The sequence below is a fragment of the Dryobates pubescens genome, chromosome 33, assembly GCF_014839835.1.
Source record: "Dryobates pubescens isolate bDryPub1 chromosome 33, bDryPub1.pri, whole genome shotgun sequence".
Lineage (NCBI taxonomy): Eukaryota > Metazoa > Chordata > Aves > Piciformes > Picidae > Dryobates > Dryobates pubescens.
In genome coordinates this window covers 8,516,601-8,541,556 of record NC_071644.1, presented here as the reverse complement: position 1 = coordinate 8,541,556, position 24,956 = coordinate 8,516,601, and the positions used below count along the sequence as shown (strand labels likewise).

Here is a 24,956-nt window from a genome sequence, read left to right as displayed (position 1 = left end):
TAAAATTTCATCAGTAATCTGAGACACCACAAGGAGCTATTGTAGTACACTCAATATTTAATGTGTGTAGCATGCTCAATAGTTAATTTCTAGATAAACATCTTCACACTTCCCCCCGACCCCCATAGCCCTCACCCCCCTCTAATCCTAGAAGCAGGACTTGCCATGCATACCCCATAGGACAAACAGCAAATTGTTTGGTGGCTTGGAACAAAATTAGAGAGCTCTAAATTACATTGCTGGTTCTGCTACTTGTAACAACAGCTTCACACTCTGGGTTCTATTCATGCACCTCAGATGCCAGACCAAGCCACAGCCCTTTCCATCAGATTAAAATCCACTCTCTTTCCAGCAGCATTGAGCTCCTCTGGATGCTGCTCCACATATTCCTTTGAGGACCTAAATCTGAGCTTAAGTTTGATGCACAGCTTGAAATTGGGGTTCTATAGCAGGTGGTACAGATAGAGCTAAGCCAACAAAATCATTTCTTTGTGTTGCTCTTGTCTTTTTGGCCAGCCACACAACATCTTTCAAACCATCCATATACAGCAGTGAGCACAATGGATTCTTAACTAAACTGGGGCTCTTTATGCTAGAAATGATGAATGAAGGATGCTGGCATCCTCCACATTCTTCGTATCTGCAAAGCAAAATGTGGCTGGGAGCAAATTCCACACCACTCAGTCATGCAGTGAAGTCAGATGATGGGTAATGATTTTTGCAGCCTGGACCACAAGCCATGGAAGGCACCAGGCTGGTTTTTATTCCCACAAGCTGTGCTTGAACCTCCATGGAGGGGCAAAGAGGTGCCAGTGTTTGATCAGCCCAGCTCCTTTTAATGTGATTTCTATTTCACAACTGTTTCTTTTTATGCCCTCAAGTCTCTCTTGGCAATATCACCTGTGGCCTAATGTGACAGCAGTGCTAAATTAGATCTTGATGGCTAATTAGGGTAATTAAAGTGAAAGTAATCAAATCAAAGTAATGGGCAAACTCTTAATAAAATGGCAACAAATCCCTATTCATCATAGAGGGGGGGTTGTGGTGTGGTTTTTTTACCTCTTTTGAATGTCAAAGAACATGGATAAGGAAAAAGTCAGACTTCAGAAAGTTTAAAGGAACATCAGCAGTCTAAACACTTCTAAAAACATAACTGTTTCACCACTAGAACCATTTCGAGTGTTGAAAAAGATAGGTTAAGAACATAAGCAACCTCTTAGCCTCTTTTGGTGCCTAATTCTCTTTTATCTCACCCCCACGGCGGGGTCAAACAGCGCGGGTTACTTTTCCTAAGGTCACGGATTCTTTTCCCGGCCACTCTCTCCCAGCTCCATGCCCTGGACAGCCAGCACGGCCCTTCCGGAGAGGGCAGCAAATCGCAACCCCCCAGCAGCCCATCCCCGACCGCACCGCCAAGCCCTCAGCCGCAGCGCGGCCACCACGGGGCAGAGGCGCCGCGGACGCCGCTCCCCCTCGCCGGGGCTCGGGCAGTGTTAGCTCTGTCTCCAGGCAACAAGGCGCCTGGCTACCAGCCCTGCTCCCCGTCCTGCCCGCCTCGCTTCGACTTACCGCAGCTCGTTCCAGCAGCTCCCGACGAGAACAAACGACGCCGAAGCCCACCGGTGGCCCCCAGCTCAGGTATTTGTGCTCCCCACCCGGCAATGGCGCAGCCGCACCCCGCCGGACACCTGCGGAGGGCTGCTCACCGCCGGGATTGGGCTCAGGTGTGTGGGGTTGAACTAAAACTTCCCTTCAGGCTTGTAAAGGGTTGTCAAGCCCTGGCCCAGGCTGCTCAGAGCAGTGGTGGAGTTCCCATCCCTGGAGGGGTTTCAAACTTTTGGAGATGTGGTGCTGAGTGGTGTGGTTTGGTGGTGACCAGGCAGTGCTGGCTTAGGGGTTGGAGTGGATGATCTTAAAGGTCTTTTCCAGCCTAAACGATTGTGTGTTCGTTCCCACTAACTCCTGGGGCAGAAAGTTTCATCTCCTCTGCCTTTCTTCTCCCTTTCCTGCCTCTCCAAGGGAAAGGAGAAAAAGCAAGCAGTGGGCAAAGTATCAAGGTATGAGTCTGTCTCTTCCTTGTCCACCACCAGCACTAATCTACCATCTGATGATTAAAAATTTATCAGACTGATCTCTCAGCTAGGGAGGACAAAGGCTGCTAGGACCCCAGCCCCACATCCTGGACAGTCAGTGGAGCAGGCAATGCTGACAATGGTGTGTGGCTGCTCTCCAGCCAGCGTTACATGACCATGGACTAAGAACCTCTGTAATGCTTCTCATGGCCTGTCAGTGACAAACCTCTGGCTCTTTACAGCATCTAGGCTTGCTGATGTCTGTCAGTTGGAAAGCTGCCCCCCAGGCAAAAAACCTCTGTCCTGCACAGCCCCTCACGCTGCTCGTTTCTTGTCTTGCAGGCACTATCCCCGTTACAAGTGTGATGCTGCTTGGTGAAGATACAGCTGCAGAAGATGTCCCCTCAGGAGCTTGCTGCGCTGATCTGCAAAGAAGGGGATCAGCATCTCTCCCAGCAGGAGTTACCAGTAGCCACTGCTTTCTACATGGCTGCCTTCAGCTGCAGCGCCCCTACAGCAGTGCAGAAAGTGAACTCCTTGGACAGAGGGCTCTGGGAGAAGGTGACAGCCACTCTGGAGACATGGTGCAAAGGCGAGAGTCAGATCCCCAAGATCCAGAGCAAGAACTTGGCTGTTGTCTCCCTCAGTGTGGGAATAGCTGCAATCTTCCTCTCCACCCTAAGTCCCAACAATGTGGTGTCCTCAGTATATAAACTGGAGGCCCTGCTCAGGCAAGGATGCTCAGAGGAGGTGGTGAATAAGTGCAATGCCCTGCTCAAGGCTAACCCAAAGTACTCCATGGAACTGCTGCTGCTGAGGGCGTTGGCGTGTGTGCTGTCAGGGACACAGGCCAGGCAGGGAGTTGCAGACTACATCCAAGCCTTTGTGAAGCATGGGGCTGAGGCAGTGGTCTATGTGTGCACTAGGCAGAAGGAGCACCTGCCACAGGTCCTCCTGGCCTTCTCTAATTATCTCTCTACAGACCAGAAAGAAAGCCCAGACGGCAGTTCCTTGGAGCAGTGGCTGGGAAACTGCTATAACTTCCTGTCTGCAGTGGCCCCGGATGATGTCTGTGTTTGCAGGGTGCTGGCAGCTTACCTCTTGAAGAAGAACAAATTTGAGGAGTGTGTGGCAGCTTGCAGCAAGGCCCTCAAGATCTTCTCAGCTGCCAATAACATCAGAGATGAGAAAGCTGTGGGGCTGCTCTTGGAACGGGCTGCTGCCTATTTCTCTTTGGGGGGCCGGACTCAGGAAATGCTGCAGGATTTAGCAGAAGCCTTTGCAGCAAGCCCTGCCCAGGCAATGAAACACTTTGAAGAGCTCTTCTCAGCACATGACAGCAAGAGGATAGCAGAGCAGGCCAGAGCTGTGCTGGAGGTGAGGTTTGCGGCGTACCGGGAGGCTGTGCGCACTCGGACCGACCTCAGAGGCAGCCACGGTAGGGAGCTGCTGCCCTCCGTCATGCAGACAGTTCAGCTCCTCCTGCAGATCTGCCCAGAGTCCAAGCGGGAGCTCAGCGTCCGGCTGGCAGACTGCCACCTCCTGCACGGCCACGTCCAGGCTGCCCTGGACATCTGTGACCGACTCCTGGCAGCAGAGCAGAAAACTTACTACAATACTCTCTTAGCGCTGCGAGGGTTCTGCTCCCTCCACACCCACGACCATCAGCAAGCCCTGCAGGACTTTCAGAAGGTGATTGAGCACGATTCCCCACACCCCAGCAGCTGCATCAAAGCCTTGTGTGGACGTGGCCTTCTCCGGGTTGCTGGTGGCAGCCAGTACTTGACAGCCCTGGATTACATCACAGCTTGCCAGCTAAAGCTGGAAGAAACCATCTTCACAATCAAGTCCTACGTGCCATGGAACCAAAGAGGCCTGCTGCTAAAAGTTCTCCAAGAAGAAGGACAGAAGATGCTGCAGAAGAAGAGGTACCCAGGAGGCGATGCAGCCCACAGGCAGACAGAGAAAGGGGGCTGTGCAGATTCCTGACAGGAAGAGAGGGTTGAGCAGAGAGAAAGATGGCTTCAGGCACCTGAGGATGGGGTGCAGAGCCTTTTAAAGTTCCTAATTAACATCATAGGTGGACATAAAACTGCTTGGATGTGGTGATTCCAACGAAACATTGTTCTGCTGCTCCTGCAGAATGCAATAGGATCCACACCCAAATCAGCTCCATCTTCCTATGGAAGTTAGTCCACAATATTCCAATTCCATCCTAGGAGCAGGCAGAATGCTAGCTGGAACGTGACAGTGATTTCCCCTCTAAAGGAGTAGAGGCACCCATAAAGAAAGAGCCATTGGTGCTAGCTGGCCCCTTTCACTCTCAGCTCTGAACTAAAGGATTTGGAGGGCCATGAAGTAGCAAGCCCCTAAAAAGAGTCCTTCCAAGACAGAGCTGAGGTGCTGCTGTGCAGGTACTTGGTGCTGAAGTTGCTAACTTTAATGCTAATTGCATTAATAGTCACTTTAAAGGCTGGGAGATGTGAGGGAGGAACACCAAGTGACCCCAGCTAAATCCATGAAACCCTCAGTCTGAAGGCAGAACAAGGTCTAGCAGAGGGGTTCTGAGGTTTTAATGCTTAAAATCATCTTGGTAAAGCCCAGAGGTCTCCTCCTTGTCCACCACCCTTCTGAGGCCATGCAAATTCTTTGTTAGAAACAGTGCTTTTTGGGTGCTCTTTCACTCTCATTGTTACTTTTTCCTCTTGCCATCGTGGTGTCAGCTGCAGCCACAGGTATGAATCAGTCCTTGTTAGCCTTTGTTTGGAGCCACAGCTGCCTCAGCTCATGTTTTAACAACAGGGGGCTATGACTGTGGAATTAAGCAGCAGAGATGGTGCTGATATGGTGAAATTATGTCACCCATTTTTGATACTGGACTGAAAAACAACTTCTTAGCTTCCAGGTGAAGCAAGAGGTTCTGTGACTTTCTTCTTTTTTTCCTCCCTTGAATGTGGCCTTTTTCTGTACTTTTCTTTCCTCCAGAGATGCCCCTGGGGTTTTCCAGCTGGCCTCTCTCTTGGTGGAGCTGGACCCCTCTGATGAAGCATCACGGATCCTTTGTGCTGATGCCCTCTACCAGATGGGCTGTGTAGAAGAAGCTCACAAGCTCCTCTCAGTAGCACTCTCCAGAAACCCACAGAGATCTCCCATCCTGGCTAGGCTTGCACTTCTGCAGCTCAAGAAAGGATTCATGTATGATGGCAACCAGGTAAGGAGCACCGAGCTAGCAGAGGGAACGAGAGAGTGACCGGTGATGGTGTGGCTGAGACAGAAGATGAGTGGTAGGACTTCAGAGGGATCACTTGAGAGATCCTGAGGGTGTTCTGAGAGCTTTCAGTTTCCCAGCACCATGCTCTGCTTGTCTCCTGCTGCTCACAGTTACCTGACAACTGTAAGGCGCTGTGAGACCATCTCATTTCTGGCCCATCACACAGCCTGTGATGAGCTTTCCAGTGGGGCTGCACTTAGCCCAACCTCTCAGGATTGCTGGCAAGCTTGGGCAGAGGCCTTTGAAAAAAGACAGGAAATGCTGCTAAGCCCTGCTGGCTTTCCCAACAAACCTCCCTGCTTGTGAGGTAATTTTGACATTCAAACAACTTTGCAAACTTGCTGTGGTTTGGGGCAGTGCAAGGTTTCATCTTCGGGGTCATTCCCTCCTGAATAGCTGCATTTGACCTGGCTTGATGCTGCTTCTCCCAGCCTGCAATGAAATCACAAATCACTTTGTCATGCTCAGTGGTTCCTCTGCATTTCCACTTTAAAACTAAAGTCTGCTGCTAGAAGCTCCATGAATAGCAACAGTGAGCACTGCTAGCACGGTGGAACTCGGAGCTCTCCTGAGGTTTAGGTAGTTCAACATCTAGCAGAACTTCAAAGAGCTAAACAGGGGCTTCACAAGCAGGACCCTGTGTAGCTCAGGCCACACAAGGACTCCCATTCCTCACATGCTATTTACTGGCACTTGTCCTCAGAGGCTGCAACTAGGCAGAGCATGGCTGAGCATCCTGCCCCTGGGGACACCATTGATGGGACCAGCGAATTTCCCCTGCAGAAAAGAAGGCAGAACTGCTACCTAACTGTCTTGATGAAGCCTTGGAGAGGGAGGGGAAAGAAGCAAATCCAGCAGCTCAGACATCAGGCTGCAGCTGTCTCTTTCTTGAGTGACTAATGACTTGTGCTTGAATCCATGAGAGAGATTCCAGCAGGTCGAGTGTCCCACCACGGATTCCCGAGCTGACTTAACCAGGTTCTGCCATCAGAGGGAACTATTGCTTTTTTTTTAAATCCCCTATCAATTCTGCTAGCCACACAGAGGAAGGTTTTGTTGCCAGCACTTCACCATTCCCTGTGAGCAAACGCCAGAAGTTTGGCATCATTTGCTGCCTTTGGGAAGGCTCTTAACGGATCTCCTGGCTTCATTAGAGACCGTGTGCTGTCCATGGGAGCTGGATTCCTATCTGCACCTTCTACAAGTTCTAAAAGGAACAAAGGTGCCACCAAAAACTTCTCTTCCACATGTTTTTGTCCCACTCTTCCCCGTCAGCAGCCAGACACTTGTATTTATTAATCAGAGCAGAGAAGGCAAGATGTTGAATGGATGTGTCTGGTGCATCAAGGTAACTTAGTTCTTGTCCTGCCTTCTCTGGCTCAGATTGGAATCCCTACTTTTCCCAGATTCCCACAGACAATACTACAAGAAAAGCACAGCAGTTCACTGATTTGCCACTAATTCACTGCTTTCAGCTTTAGAGTCAAAAGGAGCCACTGGAACCCTTCTGTTCCACAGAATCCTCCCCTTTTGGGGGGCAATATCCTGTGGCTCAGCTCTATTTATAAACCCAGTTCACTGCCAGTCTGGAACAGATGCTGTCTGAAGTGAGCAAGGCAGGGCTATGTTTTTCCCCCAGAATGATTTCCACAGCTGCTGTGGTGGTGAGGAGAGATAAGAATTAATGTTTTCTCCAGCATGCATTTACACCAGGGCCAGCTGAGGAGTTAAGTGGAAGAGACTCATGGTCCTTGGCTGGCTTAAGCCCCAGCGAGAGGTGGGGAAGCACTGGGTGAGACCACACTTGTCACAGCAGGCAGCTATGTGTCCAGCACTAGCATGACTTCACTTATCTTTCCTCTTCTTCTCTCACATCATCAAGCTGCTAAAGAAAGTGATCAGAATTGGAGACACCTCCTGCCTGCTGCCAATCATGGACATTTTCAAAGATGAGGACAGGAAGCTGATGCAAAGGCACTGCCACTTCAGAGCACTGACCATCCTGAAGAACACACAGGAGGATGCTGACATCAAGGAGGCCATTGCCTACCTTTCCTTTGCCATCATTGCTTCAGGTAGTGTTTTCAAGGTACTGCCAGGAGATGTTCTTCCACAGATCAGAGGGCAGGCAAGCATGTCCAGCCTCTTGGCAGCTGTCATTTCCCCGATGGGAAGACCGAAACAGTAAATTCACAAAGGCAGGTGAAGAGCAGGATAAAATTTGTGTGAAGTGACAACTCATCTAGACCATGAAATAGTGCAATTAGCCAGGGAGTGCAGGGCTGCCTGTCTCATAAAGAGCTTGAGAACTCCTTGAAATGGGCTCAGTTCGGTTCTGCAGGGCCAGCAGCCCTGTTGCTTCACCTGTCCAGAAAACCCAGCGTGTGATTTTCTCCCAGCACATCAAAGCCTCCTGCAGCACAGCTGAGATTTATTTTAAATTGCATTATCCCCATGCTAAAAGTGGAAGGAATCTGGAAAAGCTACTGAAAGAGAGCTAGCTGCAGGCCATTTGAGAGAAGCAGAGCAGAAGCAGAGCCAGACTAGAAATAATAGAAGTAGAGTAGAAGCAGAATAGAAGCAGAATAGACATAGAAGGCTGCTCTCTTTTAGCCTTAGTTTGTTATTACATCAGTTAGTACCTCCAAAACCTTGCTACCAAAGAAATTTATGTAGTGCCTCTTGTCTCACCAGGATGAGCAGGCTGCAAACACAATCCTTGCAGCAAGGAACCTGCCTCTTGTTCCAACACACCAAAGACTGGGCACTTCCAGTGCAGAAGAGTGGAGCACCCACTCCCATGCACCACTCCCCTGCCTTTTCCTAAGGAGAGAGATCAGGCTAACATGGAAATGCTTCTGGCATGTTCCAAGTCGAACCATATTTGTATGGAAACCTGCCTTTCACTCTGAGCAAATGTTGTGACAGCAGCATTGAGAAGCAGAGAGCCTGGTTTCTGAAGCTGGAACAAAGCCCTGTTAATTGCTTGGAGATGGCTCCCTTTCACAGCCCAGCCATCCCAGCTTATCAGCTCCCCACCTGCTAGAACAGATGCTTGTTAAGAAATAGATATTGTCTTTATAGGAGCCAACTGGTAGAGCTCCAGAGCGGTAATAACCTTTGGTACAGAAGTTTTGGAGCATCTCAGGAGGGAGATGAAGCCTCATTACTGCTAAAGAGCTGCTAGGAGCCTGTCTGCAGGCTCATCTCTGCGGGCAGCCGTGCAAGACGCTGCCTTTGCTGACCTCCCCATGAAAAACTATTTACAGTGGCACTGATGATTTATCACCCAGCACTGGGATGCCACAGTTATTGATTGCAACCCTGGGCATAATAAGATCCTTAGCAAAATTGCTTTGAAAGGAAGGGGCATGGATGGCAGAAAGATCTATGCTCTGCAGCCAGTGAATGGCTGGGCCATGATTTTCACTGTCAGCTCTGTGTGCTCAGTTGGGCAGCACTTCTGTGGGAGCAGGGGGAAAAGAATCTTAGTATCACAAATCCCAGTGCAAATGGAGTGTGGCAGGAAATTAGTCAGGCCCATCTGGATGGCTGTTTTATCCGAGGCAATGGCAACCTTCTGACCACGTTATTAAGACAGCCACATGTGCCTCCATCCTCACTTACCTTCCTCTCAGAGCTTTCTTCTCTCCTTTGTGCTGCTCCTATTCCATCCTACTAAATAATAGAGTGGGACTTGCTTTCCATTCCTGCAGTCACTGTAGCACAACATGCAGGTCTAAAGCACCCTTTTGCCTTCACAGAATGCCAGGTTGGAACAGACCCCAAGGATCATCTGCTCCAACTTGGCTTCTTTGAAGCCCCTTGGTGGGGCTCAGTGGTCTGTCCACACTGGGATTTATTGCACCCTGGTTTACAGCAGTAGGCTTGAGAGCTTTCAAGTGAGCATGGCTGCATTCCTCCCCTGCAGGTGGCTATGCTGAGGATTGTCTTCTCATCAGGGCTCGATGCTATGGCCGCCTTGGCCAGAAGAAAACTGCCATTTTTGATTTCAATGCCATCCTGAAAGAGGACCCCAGGAACGTGAAAGCTCTGAGTGGACGAGGACTGATTTACCTTGCTCTGAAGCAGCAGAAGGTATCATCACCACATGGGTTAGCTGCTGCTTTCTCTCATGGTGTTAAGCACTGTTAGTGTAAGGTACCACAGGCTTTGCCATGGGCTTGCTGAAATAGTTCCCCCAAGAATGTGGGCAGTGGAAGGCTCCTGTTCGGGCTGGCACTTGACATAAGTGCTTTGCTTTCCCAAGTCTAGAGAGAGGAAGACTAAACCTTCACCACAGAGGGCAGATTTAGCCTGGACATAAGGAAGAAATTAATTCCAGTGAGGGTGGGGAGACACTGGCACAGGTTGTCCAGGGAGGTTGTGGATGTCCCCTCCCTGGAGCTGTTCAAGACCAAGTTGGATGAGGCCTTGAGCAACCTGGGCTAGAGACCTGAGAGCACCTGAAAGAGCAAGTTCTCAGTGCCTGGCTGTTGCTGCCATTTCATGTTTTGCTCTTGTTCTCACATAGGAGGCAGTGCAAGATTTGATCTCAGCACTGAAGGTGGAGGCAGGAGCAGTGATCCAAACCATCCTGTCCTTAAAGCATGAACCCCAAGGGCTGATCACTCAGTGGCTCCTTCAGCATGGCAGGACTGCGTTAGCTGAGCTCGTTGCTACCAAAGACCTTTCAAGAGAAGAAACCCTCAGGGATCTTCTGCTGATTGCAAAAGCACTCATTAAGATTTGCAGGGATGTGCAGTACCACATCTTCTACACAGATGTTTTGATTGCAAATGGTAAGTTCCCATTCCTTGGCACAGCTGAGCAGGCTGAGAGAATGAGCAGAAAATGAGAAGTGGATGCTCAGTGGCCACAGGCTGTTGTGCAGCACTTCCCAAGGGGAGTCTGCAAATGGGTGAAGTAAATAATGCTCAGATGTGGACAGGCAACCTAAGGCCTGCTTCAGTGAGTTTCCTTGATGTCTCTTTCTCCACATGGAAAGGGTGACATAGCTTGTCCTGGTGTTAACCAACAGGAAGGTATGAAGAGGCCCTTACTCACCTGCAGAAAGCATTTGGCCACTCCCTTGGTGATGACTTTGCTGGTGCAAGGCTGGCAGTGCTGCAGCTGAAGAGGAGGAACCTGGCAGTGGCAGCTCACTCCTTCAGCATCCTGGCCAAGAGAGACGAAGGGGAGTTGGAGTTCCTCCTGAACTTTGTAGATGCTAAGCAACAGCAGCACCTCTGTAAGGTACAATCCTTTCTGGATGCCACATCTGGGGATTTGGTGGGGAGAGAAATGGAAGGGAAATTGGGCTGCAGAGATTTTTCTCTGCCTTGCCTTGAACAGAAGTGTGTGGGAAGATCATTTATCAGATGAATGAGGAACAAATTGGCTTCTTACTTCAGCATTTATTTCAGCCAGACGAGGGAGTTGAATCCAAGCTCCTTTCACTGCAGTGACCTTGTTTCAGTTTCTAATAATCCATTGCTACTTCTTACTACTTGGAGGAATTCTTGCAGGTCTCTCTATCATGACACCTCTTTAATCCCAGCACTGAAATGCAGGGGAGGTGAGGGGCAGCAGCTAGAGTTAAGATCATTGCTGTTGTACTCTGTATGAGCTACATGGTGCTCAGAGCTGGCTTCTGGGGAAGGGGAATTCATGTTCTCTTCATTTGTTTGATCAACCTGAAGCTTCTGATTCACAGTAAATGCTTCAATCTTTTTTGCCTTTGGGGCTGCTGCTGGACAGGCTGAGGGAGCTGGGGGTGTTCAGCCTGGAGAAGACTCCAGGGGGACCTCGGAGCTGCCTTCCAATACCTGAAGGGATTCTACAGGAAGGCTGCAAAGGGACTTTCATGAGGGTGTCTGGAGACAGGATGTGGGGGGGATGGTTTGAAGCTGAGGCAGAGCAGGGTTAGACTGGAGCTGAGGAAGAAGTTCTTCAATACCAGGGTGGAGAGACTTTGGCACAGGCTGCCCAGGGAGGTTGTGGATGCCTGCTCCCTGTGGGAGCAGCTGGATGGGCAGCTGATTCCAGTTGAGAGGTGTCCCTGCCCATGGTGGGGAGGTTGGAGTAGATGATCTCTGAAGTCCCTTCCAACCTGAGCCATTCTATGATTCTTAGCTAAAAGAGTTTGGCACACAAATGCACATTGCTCTGCACAGTCCACCCCAGGATGTCCTTTTCAGCACTTTCCCCCCAGGTTTCTCTCCCAAAGCACACCCAGCTCCGAGCAAGCCTCTCCAAGAAGACAATAGGCAAGGTCAGGTCGGTGGTGAGGAGTTTTAAGGCTCACTCAAGCATCTGCAATTCTGATTACCCAGAAGCTCTGTGTTCTGAGAAGCAGTTTGCTTCCTTTGATTCAATTTGGAGATGGTGTGCACCCCGGTGAGAAGCTATATTGTTATGCCTTCTCCCAGGTTATAAACAAACAACATGCTGATACCCTTAATGCATCTTGAGAGGAGCACTTTGGATGCAGTTTAGCAAAACAGCAGGGGGATATAAGTAAACAAGTATTAATTTACCAGTCCCTAGGTAGACCCCATTACAGAGCAAAGAGCTCCCTCTCCGCTGAATAATGCAGAAGTCTTGTTTGGGCTTATGGGGAAGAGTTTGAAGAGTCGAGAAGCAATTTGTAGACTTTCACTATAGAAAGTTGGGAGAGGCACAAGCAAGAGTGTGGAGGCCCCTAGGAGGTGTCTGTACATGAAGATACAATTTACAGCTGAATTTCCCTTGCTGTCACATCCCTTCTTCTGTATGGAAGTCTCACAGCCAAGTCCAACATGCTGCTTACTGAGAAAACACAGGAGGGATTCTTTTGGGTTTTTTTAATGCTGTTAGTAAGAAGGAGGAAAAAACAGAGGGGGGGGGAGAAAAGAAAAAAAGAAAAGAGAAAATAGAAGAAGAAAGAAAGAGGGGGGAAGAAAGAAAGAAAGGGGGGGAAAGAAAGAAAGAAAGGGGGTGAAAGAAAGAGCAAAGGGGGGAAAGAAAGAAAGGGGGGAAAGAAAGAAAGGGGGGAAAGAAAGAAAGGGGGGAAAGAAAGAAAGAAAGGGGGGAAAGAAAGAAAGAAAGGGGGAAAAGAAAGAAAGAAAGGGGGGAAAGAAAGAAAGAAAGGGGGGAAAGAAAGAAGGGGGGGAAAGAAAGAAAGAAAGGGGGGGAAAGAAAGAAAGAAAGGGGGGAAAGAAAGAAAGAAAGGGGGGGAAAGAAAGAAAGAAAGGGGGTGAAAGAAAGAACAAAGGGGGGAAAGAAAGAAAGGGGGGAAAGAAAGAAAGAAAGGGGGAAAAGAAAGAAAGAAAGGGGGGGAAAGAAAGAAAGAAAGGGGGTGAAAGAACAAAGGGGGGAAGAAAGAAAGGGGGGAAAGAAAGAAAGAAAGGGGGGAAAGAAAGAAAGAAAGGGGGGAAAAAAAAGAAAGAAAGGGGGGAAAGAAAGAAAATTAAGAGGGGGAAAAAAAAAAAGAAAGAAAAAATATAATAAAAACAAAATCTGTTTTTTTGTACACCTTAAACTGCCCTGAAGTATGAGGAGCTCCCTGGTGCCACAGGTCAGTGAAACCTTCCACATGGGAAGGGCACTTTGTTTCTGCCTTTTTTAGGCAGCAGTGGAATAATTTAAATGCCTGAAGGGATCCTGCAGGAAGGCTGCAGAGAGACTTCTCCTGAGGGTGTCTAGAGACAGGCCAAGGGGGGAATGCTTTGGAGCTGAGGGAGAGCAAGGTTAGGCTGGAGCTGAGGAAGTTCTTCAGTATGAGGATGGTGAGACTCTGGAATAGGCTGCCCAGGGATTCCCCTCCCTGGGGCTGTTCAAGGCCAGTTTGGATGAGGCCTTGAGCAGCTGAGCCTAGCTGAGAGGTGTCTCTGGCCATGGTTGGGAGGTTGGAGGAGATGAGCTCTGAGGTCCCTTCCAACCTGAGCCCCTCTAGGAGTCTGTGATTGTTCAGCTGAGTAAATCTTTGGACACAAGCACCTGGGACACTTCCCATAGTCTCTAATCTTCAAGGATTTACTGAGTCTGATGGGGTTGGGTACTGATTAGTCCCAAAAAATCACAGATTTTAAGTGTGGAATGTTTGACAGCAGGGTCAGTTTGTATCTGGCTGGAGTGGGGAAGGAAATGGTTAACTCACCTGCCCAGTGTCTCAAAGGATTTTCCAGCAGAACTTCCTTTTGCCTGGAAGGTTATTTTAGTTTGTGTGTGAAAGGAAGATCTCAGTAAAAAAGCTTAGACAGAATTAGTGCCAACCCCCCCTCTAATGGCCTTAATTTGCCACAGCTCCTAACTCCAGTCTAGGGGAGAGTTTGTGTTCCCTCCACAGCACAAATAAGGAGCCTGGAGCAGGGAAGAGTTTAGTGGTTGACACTCAGCCCTTAGTCCCAGCACACCATGCACAGAAGTATTGCTGCCACATTGTTTGAGAGTGTGGGGAGATTACAGGCGTTCTAGAAATGTGTCATCATTATCCTGCAGTCTGGCCTGAAAGGCTAAAAATAATTCTACCTAAGCTGAAGAGGAAAGGGTGGAGGAAGGAGAGCTCCTTGATGTACTGAGGGGGTTGTTTGTTGTCTTGTTTTGTTTTTCATGGAAAACAAAGCAGTAAAACTCTTCCATTATTTATTGTCTAAGGGGTCCCATGCTAAGAAGTTTGTAAACAACTGGGAGAGCCCCATGGGAAGAGGAGTCTGAAAGATTTATTGAGCTGCAAAAGGTCAGAGGAAGGGAGTTTGCTTGCTGCTAGTGCAGCTTCAACCCTTCGGTTTCCTATGTCAGAGGTTAAATGCATGACTGATCACCAGCTCCTAGCCCTCAGAGCTCTGCATTCTGCTGGCTGCTATCCCATAGGATAGCCAAAGCTGATTCCCACCACAGTGGTAGCAAAATTTCTATGATCAGTGTCAGAATCAGACCCAACCAAGGCCATTCTGCGATTAACTCTACCAAGTCCAATGTGCAATTAAGCTGCTAATTAATCCATCTGTGTTACACACCACAAATGGGTCCCAGCTCAGGACTTGACCCATTTCATCCAGCAGCTCTTTGCCTTAGTTCTGCTAACCAGCAACCAATTCCAGCCTAAGCCAACACAAAAAGAAGAGGCACACAAAGACCTGAGCCAGCTCCTGAGACTCTGGCTGGGCTACCTGACGTCTGGGGAGCCAGGAGCATCCCAAAGCAATGTGTGGCAGCCCATGGCATGAGGCTGAGGAAAACACTCATCCTGTACTTGAAGGCTCAGCTTGCTTGGCTCAGCCTGCTGCAAGATTCACCCTGCTGCAGCTTGGTTTATTACCACCAGCCCAGGTTCCTCAAGGTCTCATCCAACCAGGCCTTGAACACTACCAAGCATCCACAGCCTCCCTGGGCAACCTACTCCAGTGTCTCCCCACCCTCACTGCAAAGAATTTCTCCCTACTCTCCAGTCTCAGTCCTCAAGCCTCAAGCCATCCCCTCTTATCCTGTCCCTCCAAGCCCCTGTTAAAAGTCCCTCCCCAGCTTTCTTGTAAGCCCCCTTAAGGTATTTGAAGGCTGATGTAAGATTTCCCCTTATATGCATCTTCTCCAGCTAGAAGCAGCTTCAACATTTGCAAAAGGATCCAGCATTTCCTTGTGTCTGTCTCTCCATGTGGCCAGCCCAGACTAGATACTTCCCTGATTTTTTTCCACTTGTAATCACTAATCTTGAGTCACTTTCTCCCCACAGGCAGCAGCCCAGGAAGGAAATGCACTGACTAAGAGCCGCCGCTACGAGAAGGCTCTCGGTTATTACACCCTGGCTGTCTTGGCCAGCAAAGATAACCCAAGGTACCTGAGGCAGAGAGCTGCTTGCCTCATGCACCTGAAGAGATATGACAAAGCTTTAAAAGATATGGAGAAAGTGATCCAGAGGCACAGCTCCAACAGCCTCAAAACGCAGGTGGAGGACCTCTGCGCCAAGGGTCGCCTGCTGCTGTGCATGGCTGAGGAAGCAGCAGCAGTCCAGCAGTATATTGAGGCGCTGCAGCTGGAGGAGTCCATAGCCTTGTGCAGCATCATGAATGCTCCTGGCAGTGACATTTTAAGCAAGACATTTCATAAGGTTGCACAACACAACTTCGACACTCAGCGCTACGAAGAGGCCTGGAAGATCACAGACTATGGGCTGAAGATTGATAACAACACCGAACTGAAAAAGCTGAAAACGAGGCTGAAGAGAGAGGCATCGAGCTGTAGCATACACTAATTCATCTCCTGGGTGGTTTGGGGTGGGGTTTTTTTTTCACACTCTGATTGCTTTCTGGTTTTGTTGTCAGGCTGTAAGAATAAGGGGGGAATGATAAATCTGGAAAGGGCATAGCACTGCACATGGCACAGCAAGATTACAAATGGAAAGTTTAGGGAGTGAAACAAGACTAAGAAAGCTATGAGAAGAAGGCAAATTGCAGTCTCCAGCGTCCTTCAGAAAGGAGATAGATGTTTGTAAACTCCACTTTTCATAGAATGGGTTGGGTTGGAAGAGACCTTAAAGATCCTCTAGTTCTAACTCCCTGCCCTGGGCAGGGACACCTCTCACCAGCTCAGGTTGCTCAAGGTCTCATCCAGCCTGGCTTCGAACACCTCCAGGGAGGGGGCACCTACAACCTCTCTGGGCAACCTGTTCCAGTGTCTCCCACCCTCACTGGAAAGAATTTCTTCCTCTTCTCCAGCCTAAATCTCCCCTCTTCTTCTTTGTGAGGCAAGCATTTTGTCTGGCTAAAATGAACAAATTCTAGCACAGGGTTTCAAATCACAGTGAAGGAAAACATTCCAACAGCTTGCAGCTTATGATTAATTACCCTGGACCTCCTTGCTATCTATTTGATTAGCTTTCAACACATACTGGTCAATGAAGTGGCTTTATTTTTCTGGGCCAAGGAAAAAGATCAGGCAAGAGCAACACTTGTAACGTGTTTGCGAAGGGCTGTCTGTGTTACACCACTCAGATGAGTGGAAGGAGCTGTCCTTGTCATAATCTAGTGGATTTGCAGTGGTCAGCACCAATACAGGGGAGTGGAGCAGTGCAAATGCCAAGTAAATTGTTTGTCTAACCCAGGGAACATAGATAATGTGAAGGATGAGACTCAACAGAGCTGAAACATCTAATTTAGTGACTAATAGCCTGTTGTCTGGGACACGCAGGCAGCTCTGCTCCAGGCTCACCTTGCACTTCCAGATCCCCATGTCTCAGTCAGCCAGAGCAGACAGTGGAGATAATCTCTCAGGGGGGTGTCTACAAGAGCCTGCTAAATATCATTTTTCACACTCCTGGATATTGGTGCTTAAAAGACTGCTCTGGAGCATGAGCTAATCGAGAAGTGATCAATGTACAAGCAGGAGGTCAGGGCTGGAAGCAGCGATGGTTGAGTCCTCGTTCGTCATTGCCCATGAGAATGCACATCTTGCATGCTCCAGAGGGGCTTGCCTGCTGACCCACAGGCAGCTCCATCACCAGTCAGGACAGCTAGGCTCAGGGGCAGCACAGAGATCAGGGAATAATAGAATCATGGAATGCCAGGTTGGAAGGGACCCCAATGATCATCCAGTCCAACCTTTCCAGGTGTTAGTGGAGTTGAAATGAGCTGGCCCAGCACCCTGTCAAGGCTTAAAACTGACCAAGGTAGATAGTGCTGATATAGAATCACAGATCTCTCACCTTCTGCATGGTTTGGTGTTGCTTCTGTGCACTGGGAGCCTACAGCTCCATCTGGAAACAGAATGCCTAATGCTGTGCAAGAAGAAAACGTTGAGGTGGGCCCCAAAGAGCCTGGTGTTTGTTTTGTCTGCTGCAAGTCAATGCTCTCAATGTTTTTTGAGTGTCATAATAACAACCGGGGAGAGAAATGGAAAACATTGCTGGAAACAAAGATTAAAGCAATACTGAGAACTGCTCTCCTGCTTTGATTAGGATGAAAGGGAAAGGGAAACATCCTCTCTGTTGTTACCTTGTATTCTGAAAGGCAACATTGGAGAGTGAAGCTTCTTTCAGCAGCCCAGCAATCAACCCCAACCATCTCTACCCTTGCATCTTTCTCTCTTCTCTGCATGCTCCTTTATTTTTCCCCCTTCCCTGGGAGCACAGGTAAGCCTGGGCTTCATTCCTTTCAAACTCCAGAGAGGTTACTCTGGTTATAATCCCTGTGACACTGAGGAGTTGGGGTTTTCTTTTTGCTCCTAATTGGCACCAGGATGCCACAGGACAATTTCTTTCCAAGCATGAATTGACATCCTTGAACAACTGCTGGGTCTGTTTGCAAGCTGGAAGAAATAACTGCTTGTTGCTCTTCGAGCAGTAACCATCAGACAGGAATTTCTCTGGGTCTCATGCTGAAATGTTTTGAGCAGCAGTTGTTGGGGGCCCTGCAACCTTCTGGGCTTTGCTTGACGAAGACGTGAGAACATTCGCGACGCAAATACAGTTACAGAGGTGAAGTTTCCTGACCTCTCTGCAGCCCAGCAGGCAAAGAACAGCTTAGGAATGGTGGCAAATGGGGTGGAATTAAATATTCAACTGGAAGCTTTTCCTCAGAGTGCAGAGAGCTCAGCTTTGGCTTTTGCCAAGCTCAAATGATTTTTCTCTCCTTTAAAACCGCATCGCTCCCCTCGATTTCTCCCATTCCAGTTAATTATTTGCTGCCAGGTACTAAGAGCCTCTTAAGCACCTCAGCAACTGAGCAAATGGATGTTTGAAGCGGACACACTGCCTGGGAAGTCATCTTCCTGACTTTTCAGCCTAATTCATTGTGCTTCCCAGATTGAGACCGTGGTGGAAGTTTGGCTGTGGCTCAGAGCCATGCAAACCCAGGAACTTTAATGAGTTTCCCTGTGCAGAAGCGAGGACATTCCCCTCGCCTTGCAGAGGCAGATGTTTTGCTTTAATGACAGATAATCTAAAAGCCATTTCTTTCACTATCATTTCCCTGTGGAAGATTAACTCTGTTATCATTGTACTGTGTCTGCATCCAGCAATTTCCAATTTGCCAGGGCTCTGAGGAGCTGCTGTCACTGTTAATTTAATGTGCTAGATGAAATTATCACTGGCATTGCCGTCTGCCTGTGGAGCCTTGGCTATTTAAGTCATATTTCAGCTCAACTGGTCCATGCTGGAATCTATTGGTTCAGTCAGCCTTTACTCAATGACACCTTAAGGAAAGGGACTCCATTACTTAGAAGCCACAGCACTCCAAAGCTGTGGGATTCAGCAAGCTCTTCCTCCTCCTCCTCCTCCTCCTGCTGTGGGTTCCAGGAATGAGTATTTCGTATTCATTTGTTCTGGAGGATGCCAAAGAATGCTGCAGACCTGCACCTGCCTCAACCCTGACACTCCAAGCACAGGACCAGTGGTTTAGGAGGTCACAAAAGTGCCTGGAGAGTAGAAGACAATGGCAGGGTGGTGCTGCTCTTTGTAGCTCTCAGAGGTTGAGGATGTACAAGGACAGAGGGGAACACACTGCCATCCCAAATGCCACCATTAGAGATCATGAGCCAGCCCCAAGGACGTGTCAGCTGAGAGTGGAAAGCACTCCTGGCCTTAGTGATGTTATTTGCAGCTTCTCACAATGGAAATACAACAGATGTGCAAGGGAAAAAAACAGCTTCTCTTGGTCAGCTGCCACTGCCCAGTCTTGGCCTTCCCTGCTGTCATAGCCTGGTGCCCTCTGGGTTCCAAACCTCCACACAGATCTAACTCCTACACATCTAAGATCCATGCAACTATTTCATTTTCAAACCACTTTATTTCCAAAGCTTATTTTGGGCACATGATGCACCTGCCAAAACCTCCCTGAGACCCTGCCAAGACTCCTCTGTGTTCCTGAGGACCACCAAGTGCTTGTTCTGCAGTACAAGACTGAGCACCAGCTCCAGCTGAGCTGTGTCTTTAGGTGCCTTACCCTCCAACCCACGCAGGTTTGGGTTTCTGTGTTCCCTACACAATTCCAAACAGTCAAGAGGTGGAGAACAATCTGACACAAGGATTTCCCCACAGGCTGTAGAGGAAATTAAGAACAGTATCTGATGCTAAGTTGTCTCATCCCTCAACTGTATCAGAATAAATGAGAAAATGTAGTTGTAAAGCCAGAGGGGGAGTGTAGGAGGGAGCAGGAAACACAGGAGGATGTTAATGACTCCACTCCTGGTTTGTGCTTTGTTATGCCCCTCAGTTGAGCTTTCATCTCCAGGTCAGTGCTGTGTGTGCCTAACACAACCTAGCAAATATGCTGCAGGGGTGTCACAAGCATGATCTGAAGTCACAAGGGAGCCACAGTTTTAGATGCAGATCAGTAGTGGATGAAATGAAACACAGACAGCAATTAGTACTTTCCCCCTTAAAATGTCCATCTCATGCAGCATCTTGATTGCTTAGAAACCTCAGATGCCACATTAGCAAACCTTGATTATAGACTCAATATCTTCTAAGAGTCGCATGGAAATCTGAGAGTGAGGAACACCTCTGAGTGCTGCTGGCAGCACAGAACGGCTCAGGTTAGGAGGGACCTCAGAGATCATCTCCTCCAACCTCCCTGACACAGGTAGGAATGTCTCTCAACTAGACTCTGCTGCTCAAAGCCTCATCCAAACTGGTCTTGAACATCCCCAAGGAGGAGGCAGCCACAACCTCCCTGGGCAAACCTGTTCCAGAGTCTCACCACCCTTGTACTGAAGAACTTCTTCCTAAGATCCAGTCTAACCCTGCTCTCCCTCAGCTCCCTGCAAAGTCTCTCTGCAGCCTTCCTGTAGGATCCTTTCAGGTACTGGAAGGCAGTTCTAAGGTCCCCCCATGGTCTTCTCCAGGCTGAACATGCCCAGCTCCCTCAGGCTGTCCTCACAGCAGAGCTGCTCCAGCCCTTGAGTCATCTTTGTGGCCTCCTCTGGACTGGCTCCAGCAGCTCTGTGTCCTTCTGGTGGGGACACCAGAACTGGATGCACTACTGGAGGTGAGATCTCAGCAGAGCAGAGGGGCAGAATCCCCTCTCTTGCCCTCTTGGCCACACTCCACAGGCTGTGTTCTGGCACAGGGTTTGCTCTTTCAGTGGAGCCTCTTAACAACAGCAACATTCATACCTTGCCCTTGTCTTTTCTCTCCAGCCCTGCCAACAGCATTTTTGCAGTGCTGTTCCTTTCCTTCTCAGGCATCATTTGTCCATTCTCAAGCAATGAGATCTCCTCACTGCAGACAACAGGTAATTAGCTATCTCCATAAATTGCCCTGTGTCCCTGTCCTTAATGTGTTTGGATGTTTTAATTGATTGCATTCTCAACTGGCTTGGATGGCTTAAATGCCAGCTAATGCAATCCAGTTAAGCCTCCTAATAAACCTGACAGAGGAACTGCAATATAATCACACATCAAGTAGAGGCACAGAGGGAAATGCCACAAGCCTGACAGCTCAGAACAGGCTGTGTCATTTTGACAGAGCCAAATCATTTCTCAACAGGGAAAACTTCTAAGTGACTTTAACTGGTGGTGGATTTGGTAGCCATGACCCGGATACAAAGATGCTACAGGGCTACAAAGATGCTGAGGGGACTGGTGTCAGACTTGGTGTGGCCCTGGACAGACTGATGGAGTTGGAGGTGTCCCTGCTCACTGCAAGGGGAGTTGGACAAGATGACCTTTGAGGGTCCCTTCCAACCCAATGCAATCTGTGGGTGAATCTTGCAAGGAAAGGCTGAGAGATCTGCAGAAGAACAGCCTGCAAGATCTGATCAATAGCTGAAGGGTGGGGGGCAAGAGAATGGGGCCAGAGTCTTTTCAGTGGTGCCCAGTGACAGGACAGTTGGGCAACAGGCACAGACCTGAACCCAGGAGGTTCAATCTAAGCATAAGGAAAGAGTTGTGGTCTGAACATCTTTTCCTTGGAAAATGGAAGCATCTTCTGTCATTTGTGAGATCTAAACAGTCCATTCAGGGGACAGTAGAGCTGAAATGGGAATGTGCTCCAGAGCTGAACATAATCTGACCTAAACCACCAGAAATCAAGTTTCTCTGGAATCTAACATCCCCTATAACAAAATAGTGCCCAAACAAACCTTTGACCTCATGTGCCCATGAATTTTAAAGCCTTGTGCCATTAAAAGGGCAATTGCAGTGTTTGTCACTGGACTCAAATGAAGTGTATGCCTTCCAGAAGAAGCCTTCCTGCCAGAGATACCTGAAACATCTCTAAGGAAAGACACAAAGCATGGCATGGGAAATGAGAACATTCCCAAGGATGAACTGCTGCAATGGGACAGACTTTGCTGAATGCTCACCAGCTAGGAAATCGTCAGCTCCACTTAAGGTGCCTGCTGCACAATCTAGTTTCCTGGCTAGGTATAAAAATCAGCTGGTTTCCTATATGGTGGAAAGGGTTAATGCTCTCTGGTGAGTCTCTGAGCTGAGCATTTCATTCATTGGGCACTGGAAACCAACAGTGTGAGAGTGAACGTAGGAGGGAAAGAGAGAGGGGGATGTAGGCACAGTACTTTGCAAGACCATGACTGGGGAGAGCCTGTTCAAGAGATCACAAGCTGCTAAGAAGGTTTGTTTCTGACTGTCAGGAAACTTAAAGATCCCAACTGCATGCCACAAACTACAGGAGGCAGCTGGGAATCATCCTGCACAAGGCAGAGGTAAGACAGCTTCCCATTTTCACCTGCTTCTATGTGCCAAGTGCATTGCTGGAATCACTGCATCCCTTCTTGTTTTAGTGCCATTAGGAGTTTTTCCTTCTGATCATTATCTGTAAGGAGAGGTTGAGTGAAGAGCTTTGAAACACCCCTCTGAACTTCCAGGTTTGCCCAATTCCAACCTGCTCTGGACGTGCATCTACCAGGAGTTATGTGCACGACACACATCTGGCAGCCAACCTTCACTACTGATTTGAACTTTGGGGATTTTTTTTGATGCTAGCTGACAGGGTTGCACTGGCTCTGAAAACCAAACCCATTCCTTCCAAGCACAAATGAGTTACCCTCTGGAGCCAGCATTCCTGCTACCATGAACCAAAGGGCAGCATCCAGCCATTGTCCTGGAGCCACTCATTGTGCTGATTTACTGGGGGCTAAGGCTGCTTGGTTGAGTTGCTCAGTGTCACCCCAACAGCCTCAGATTTTCTTCTATATTTAAGGCAAATGTCTATGCCAGGCTCATTTCTGTCAGTCTCTGAAATACTCCTTTCCCTCTTCAGAAAGCACCTGAGGAGCCTGAAGAGATTGAGGTTAATGAAGACTTTCACTGACATCTGACAGACCTGGAATAGTGCAAATTGGTTTGGTTGCTAAACAAAAGCAGTGATGGTGATAGGAAAGCTGACAGCTTGAGACAGGCATGAGAAAGCTTGGTTCAGGTGAGCTTTCCTGCTGAGATTAATTCAGCTACAAAGAAGAAACAGAGCTTAGTGTCTCTGCAACCTGAACACTGAAACCTGGGTGACAGGGATTTTTCTATTGTACTTCCCCATTTCTATTGTACTTTTCTCTCTTTTTATTCTACCTCTCTATTTATTTAATGTTTTTATTCTACTGAAAGACAAAAAGGTAAAGGAACAAAAGACTTTTTAGGGAGTCTTCCCAAAGAGTCTTGAAGCAGCTCTCCCTATCCCCTGCTCCTCACATGTGCACACACACACAGGAGGTGGTAGTTTGTGTTCTGCACTGAAGTGGAAATGCAAAATATTTCACAAGCCAGTGTTTGAAATGCAAAGTACTTCACATGGAAGTGATTTCAGAGCTGGAAATGCACTTCTGCTGGGATTTCAGAACACCAGGTTAGAAGGGAACCCAAGGATCATCTGTTCCAACCTTTCTAGGTGATAGTGGAGTTGAAATGAGCTGGCCCAGCACTCTGTGAAGCTGAGGCTTAAAACTGTCCACTGCAGGGGAACCCACTGCATCCCCTGGGATACTGATGACAGTCACTTGATGACTGCTTAAAATCAAGATGTCTCTGTGACTTTTTCCAAGGGCCAAGTATCCAGGGCAAGGTAAAACCCCCTGGTGTCCAGAGGCAGGTGATTGTCTCTCATGGATCAGTTTATAAGGAGGTACAAAGAGTAACAGATAGATGTATACCCTGTTCCCATGGTAACAATACTTCAGACAAATCATACTAAAGATGATGTCAGTGCCATGTCCTGTTTGCTTTTGATTGCTTTAGGACACTGAGCTGGATTTGAGGCGGCCTATTAATACCTGCAGGGGAAGCCCAGAGCACTGCCTAAACCATTTGCCACTGGTACCTGTCCGAGAGCTCACAATGGAAACATGACATGGAGGTATTTTCATCACAGATTATTTCAGAGCTAAACTGCCAGGACAAGAGCAATACTAAAGTCTTTGCCACTGCTGACTTTCCAGCCCAGATTGGCCTAACATAACCTTCAGAAAATGCAAGTGGAACCTGAAGTTCCCTGCGCTTCCGATGGCAGAGTGTGCACCTTTTCCTCAGCTGCTCCACGAGGAAGCAAAGTCATTAGAGATTCAGGAAGAGAGTCTTGGTAGAGTTCCCACTTCTTCCCAAAAGAAGGAAAACAAATAAGTAAGGATTAAAGAAAAAAAACCCAAACCCACCAGACCCCAACAAGAAGTCTCTTCTTTATGATCAGGTTAATGCTTTTCGAGGGAATTGGGAGTTTTCTGGGGATAGAAGAGAGATCTGCATTCCTGGTGCTCATGTACAGCCTCAAGTCACTTTGGACCACCTGCCAATAATTTATTGCAGCTGTTACTTAGGACTCTGCAAGTCCTCTGGCTCTTGATTCCGTGGGGGTTAGGTTCTGCACCCCAAGTAGAGGTGGTCTGAGTCACTCCTGGCACTCCCAGCCTCAGACTGCATGTTAGCCACAAGAAGATTCACAGAAAGAGGAAACTAAATCTTTTGGTAGATGCAGAACTGCCTGCAGACAGGACTAAGAGACCATTTAACCCACCATTAAATCCCCAGCTTTGCCCTTAGAAGCCACCTTTCCTTCTGTAGCTCCTTTTCACACAGGGACACCCAGGATCTGCCAAGGGCACGCATTCCTTGCAGATCTGTGTGTTCTTGTGCTCCTCCTCAGATGGTGGGATGAGAACAGCCTTCACACTTGACAGAAGCCCAACATAACATGACTGGAAAGAAAAAGAAAAAAGGCAAATCCTCCTAGGGGGTTTTGAGGCAGAACAGTGACTACAAGAGGAGGCTCAGGCTCCTGGCAGAAGGAGCTGGCATTCTTTGTTTCCTGCCCCATTCAGGGCAGCAGGTCTGCCTGCACATTCTTGGAACACTCTGCCTGGATGCTCCCAGTGAACAGGACTGCCACGAAGGAATCCCAGCTCTTCCTCCTGAGCACACACTGAGCTTGCACTCAAGGTCGAGAGAAGTACCAGCCTTGAGATGTACACAGGCTGAACTTTGGCTCCAAGTTACAGCAGCTCGGTAAACCATGCTGCAGGGGAAAACCAACCAGAAGGGTAAAAACCAGCCTGCAAGGGGGGAAAAAATAACCTGCTTCTCATTCATTCCAAAGTCAGCTTTTAGAAACTAAAACCCTCCACATGCCTGTCCTGCCCTGGCTTTTACTGCCTTTCCCAGTCGTTACCAGCTAGATTTCCAAGAGCAGCATGAAG

At 48.5% G+C, this 24,956-nt stretch overlaps 2 protein-coding genes across 2 annotated transcripts; both read left to right on the top strand.

The window, feature by feature from the left end:
• The first annotated feature begins 1,661 nt into the window (after window positions 1-1,661).
• On the top strand, window positions 1,662-3,891 carry LOC128898823 (uncharacterized). The gene is made up of 3 exons (XM_054175697.1): window positions 1,662-1,724; window positions 2,454-3,764; window positions 3,880-3,891. The coding sequence occupies exons 1-3, from the start codon at window positions 1,662-1,664 to the stop codon at window positions 3,889-3,891; spliced, it is 1,386 nt and encodes a 461-aa protein (XP_054031672.1).
• A 10-nt stretch (window positions 3,892-3,901) lies between these two features.
• On the top strand, window positions 3,902-15,574 carry LOC104309926 (tetratricopeptide repeat protein 34). Its single transcript, XM_009911309.2, has 7 exons — window positions 3,902-4,000; window positions 5,058-5,283; window positions 7,226-7,418; window positions 9,275-9,441; window positions 9,878-10,149; window positions 10,389-10,599; window positions 15,056-15,574. Exons 1-7 carry the CDS (start codon window positions 3,984-3,986, stop codon window positions 15,572-15,574), a joined length of 1,605 nt encoding a protein of 534 aa, XP_009909611.2. The 5' UTR covers window positions 3,902-3,983.
• Window positions 15,575-24,956: the final 9,382 nt, after the last annotated feature.

What these genes read in the sequence shown, in the direction of transcription:
- LOC104309926 (XM_009911309.2), top strand. An exon ending in TTGCTCTGAAGCAGCAGAAG is followed by an intron (nt 9,442 to 9,877) that starts GTATCATCACCA and finishes GTTCTCACATAG; the next exon opens with GAGGCAGTGCAAGATTTGAT. An exon ending in GTTTTGATTGCAAATGGTAA is followed by an intron (nt 10,150 to 10,388) that starts GTTCCCATTCCT and finishes ACCAACAGGAAG; the next exon opens with GTATGAAGAGGCCCTTACTC.
- LOC128898823 (XM_054175697.1), top strand. Translation starts at nt 1,662, where the DNA reads ATGGCGCAGCCGCACCCCGCCGGACACCTGCGGAGGGCTGCTCACCGC. An exon ending in ACCGCCGGGATTGGGCTCAG is followed by an intron (nt 1,725 to 2,453) that starts GTGTGTGGGGTT and finishes TGCTTGGTGAAG; the next exon opens with ATACAGCTGCAGAAGATGTC.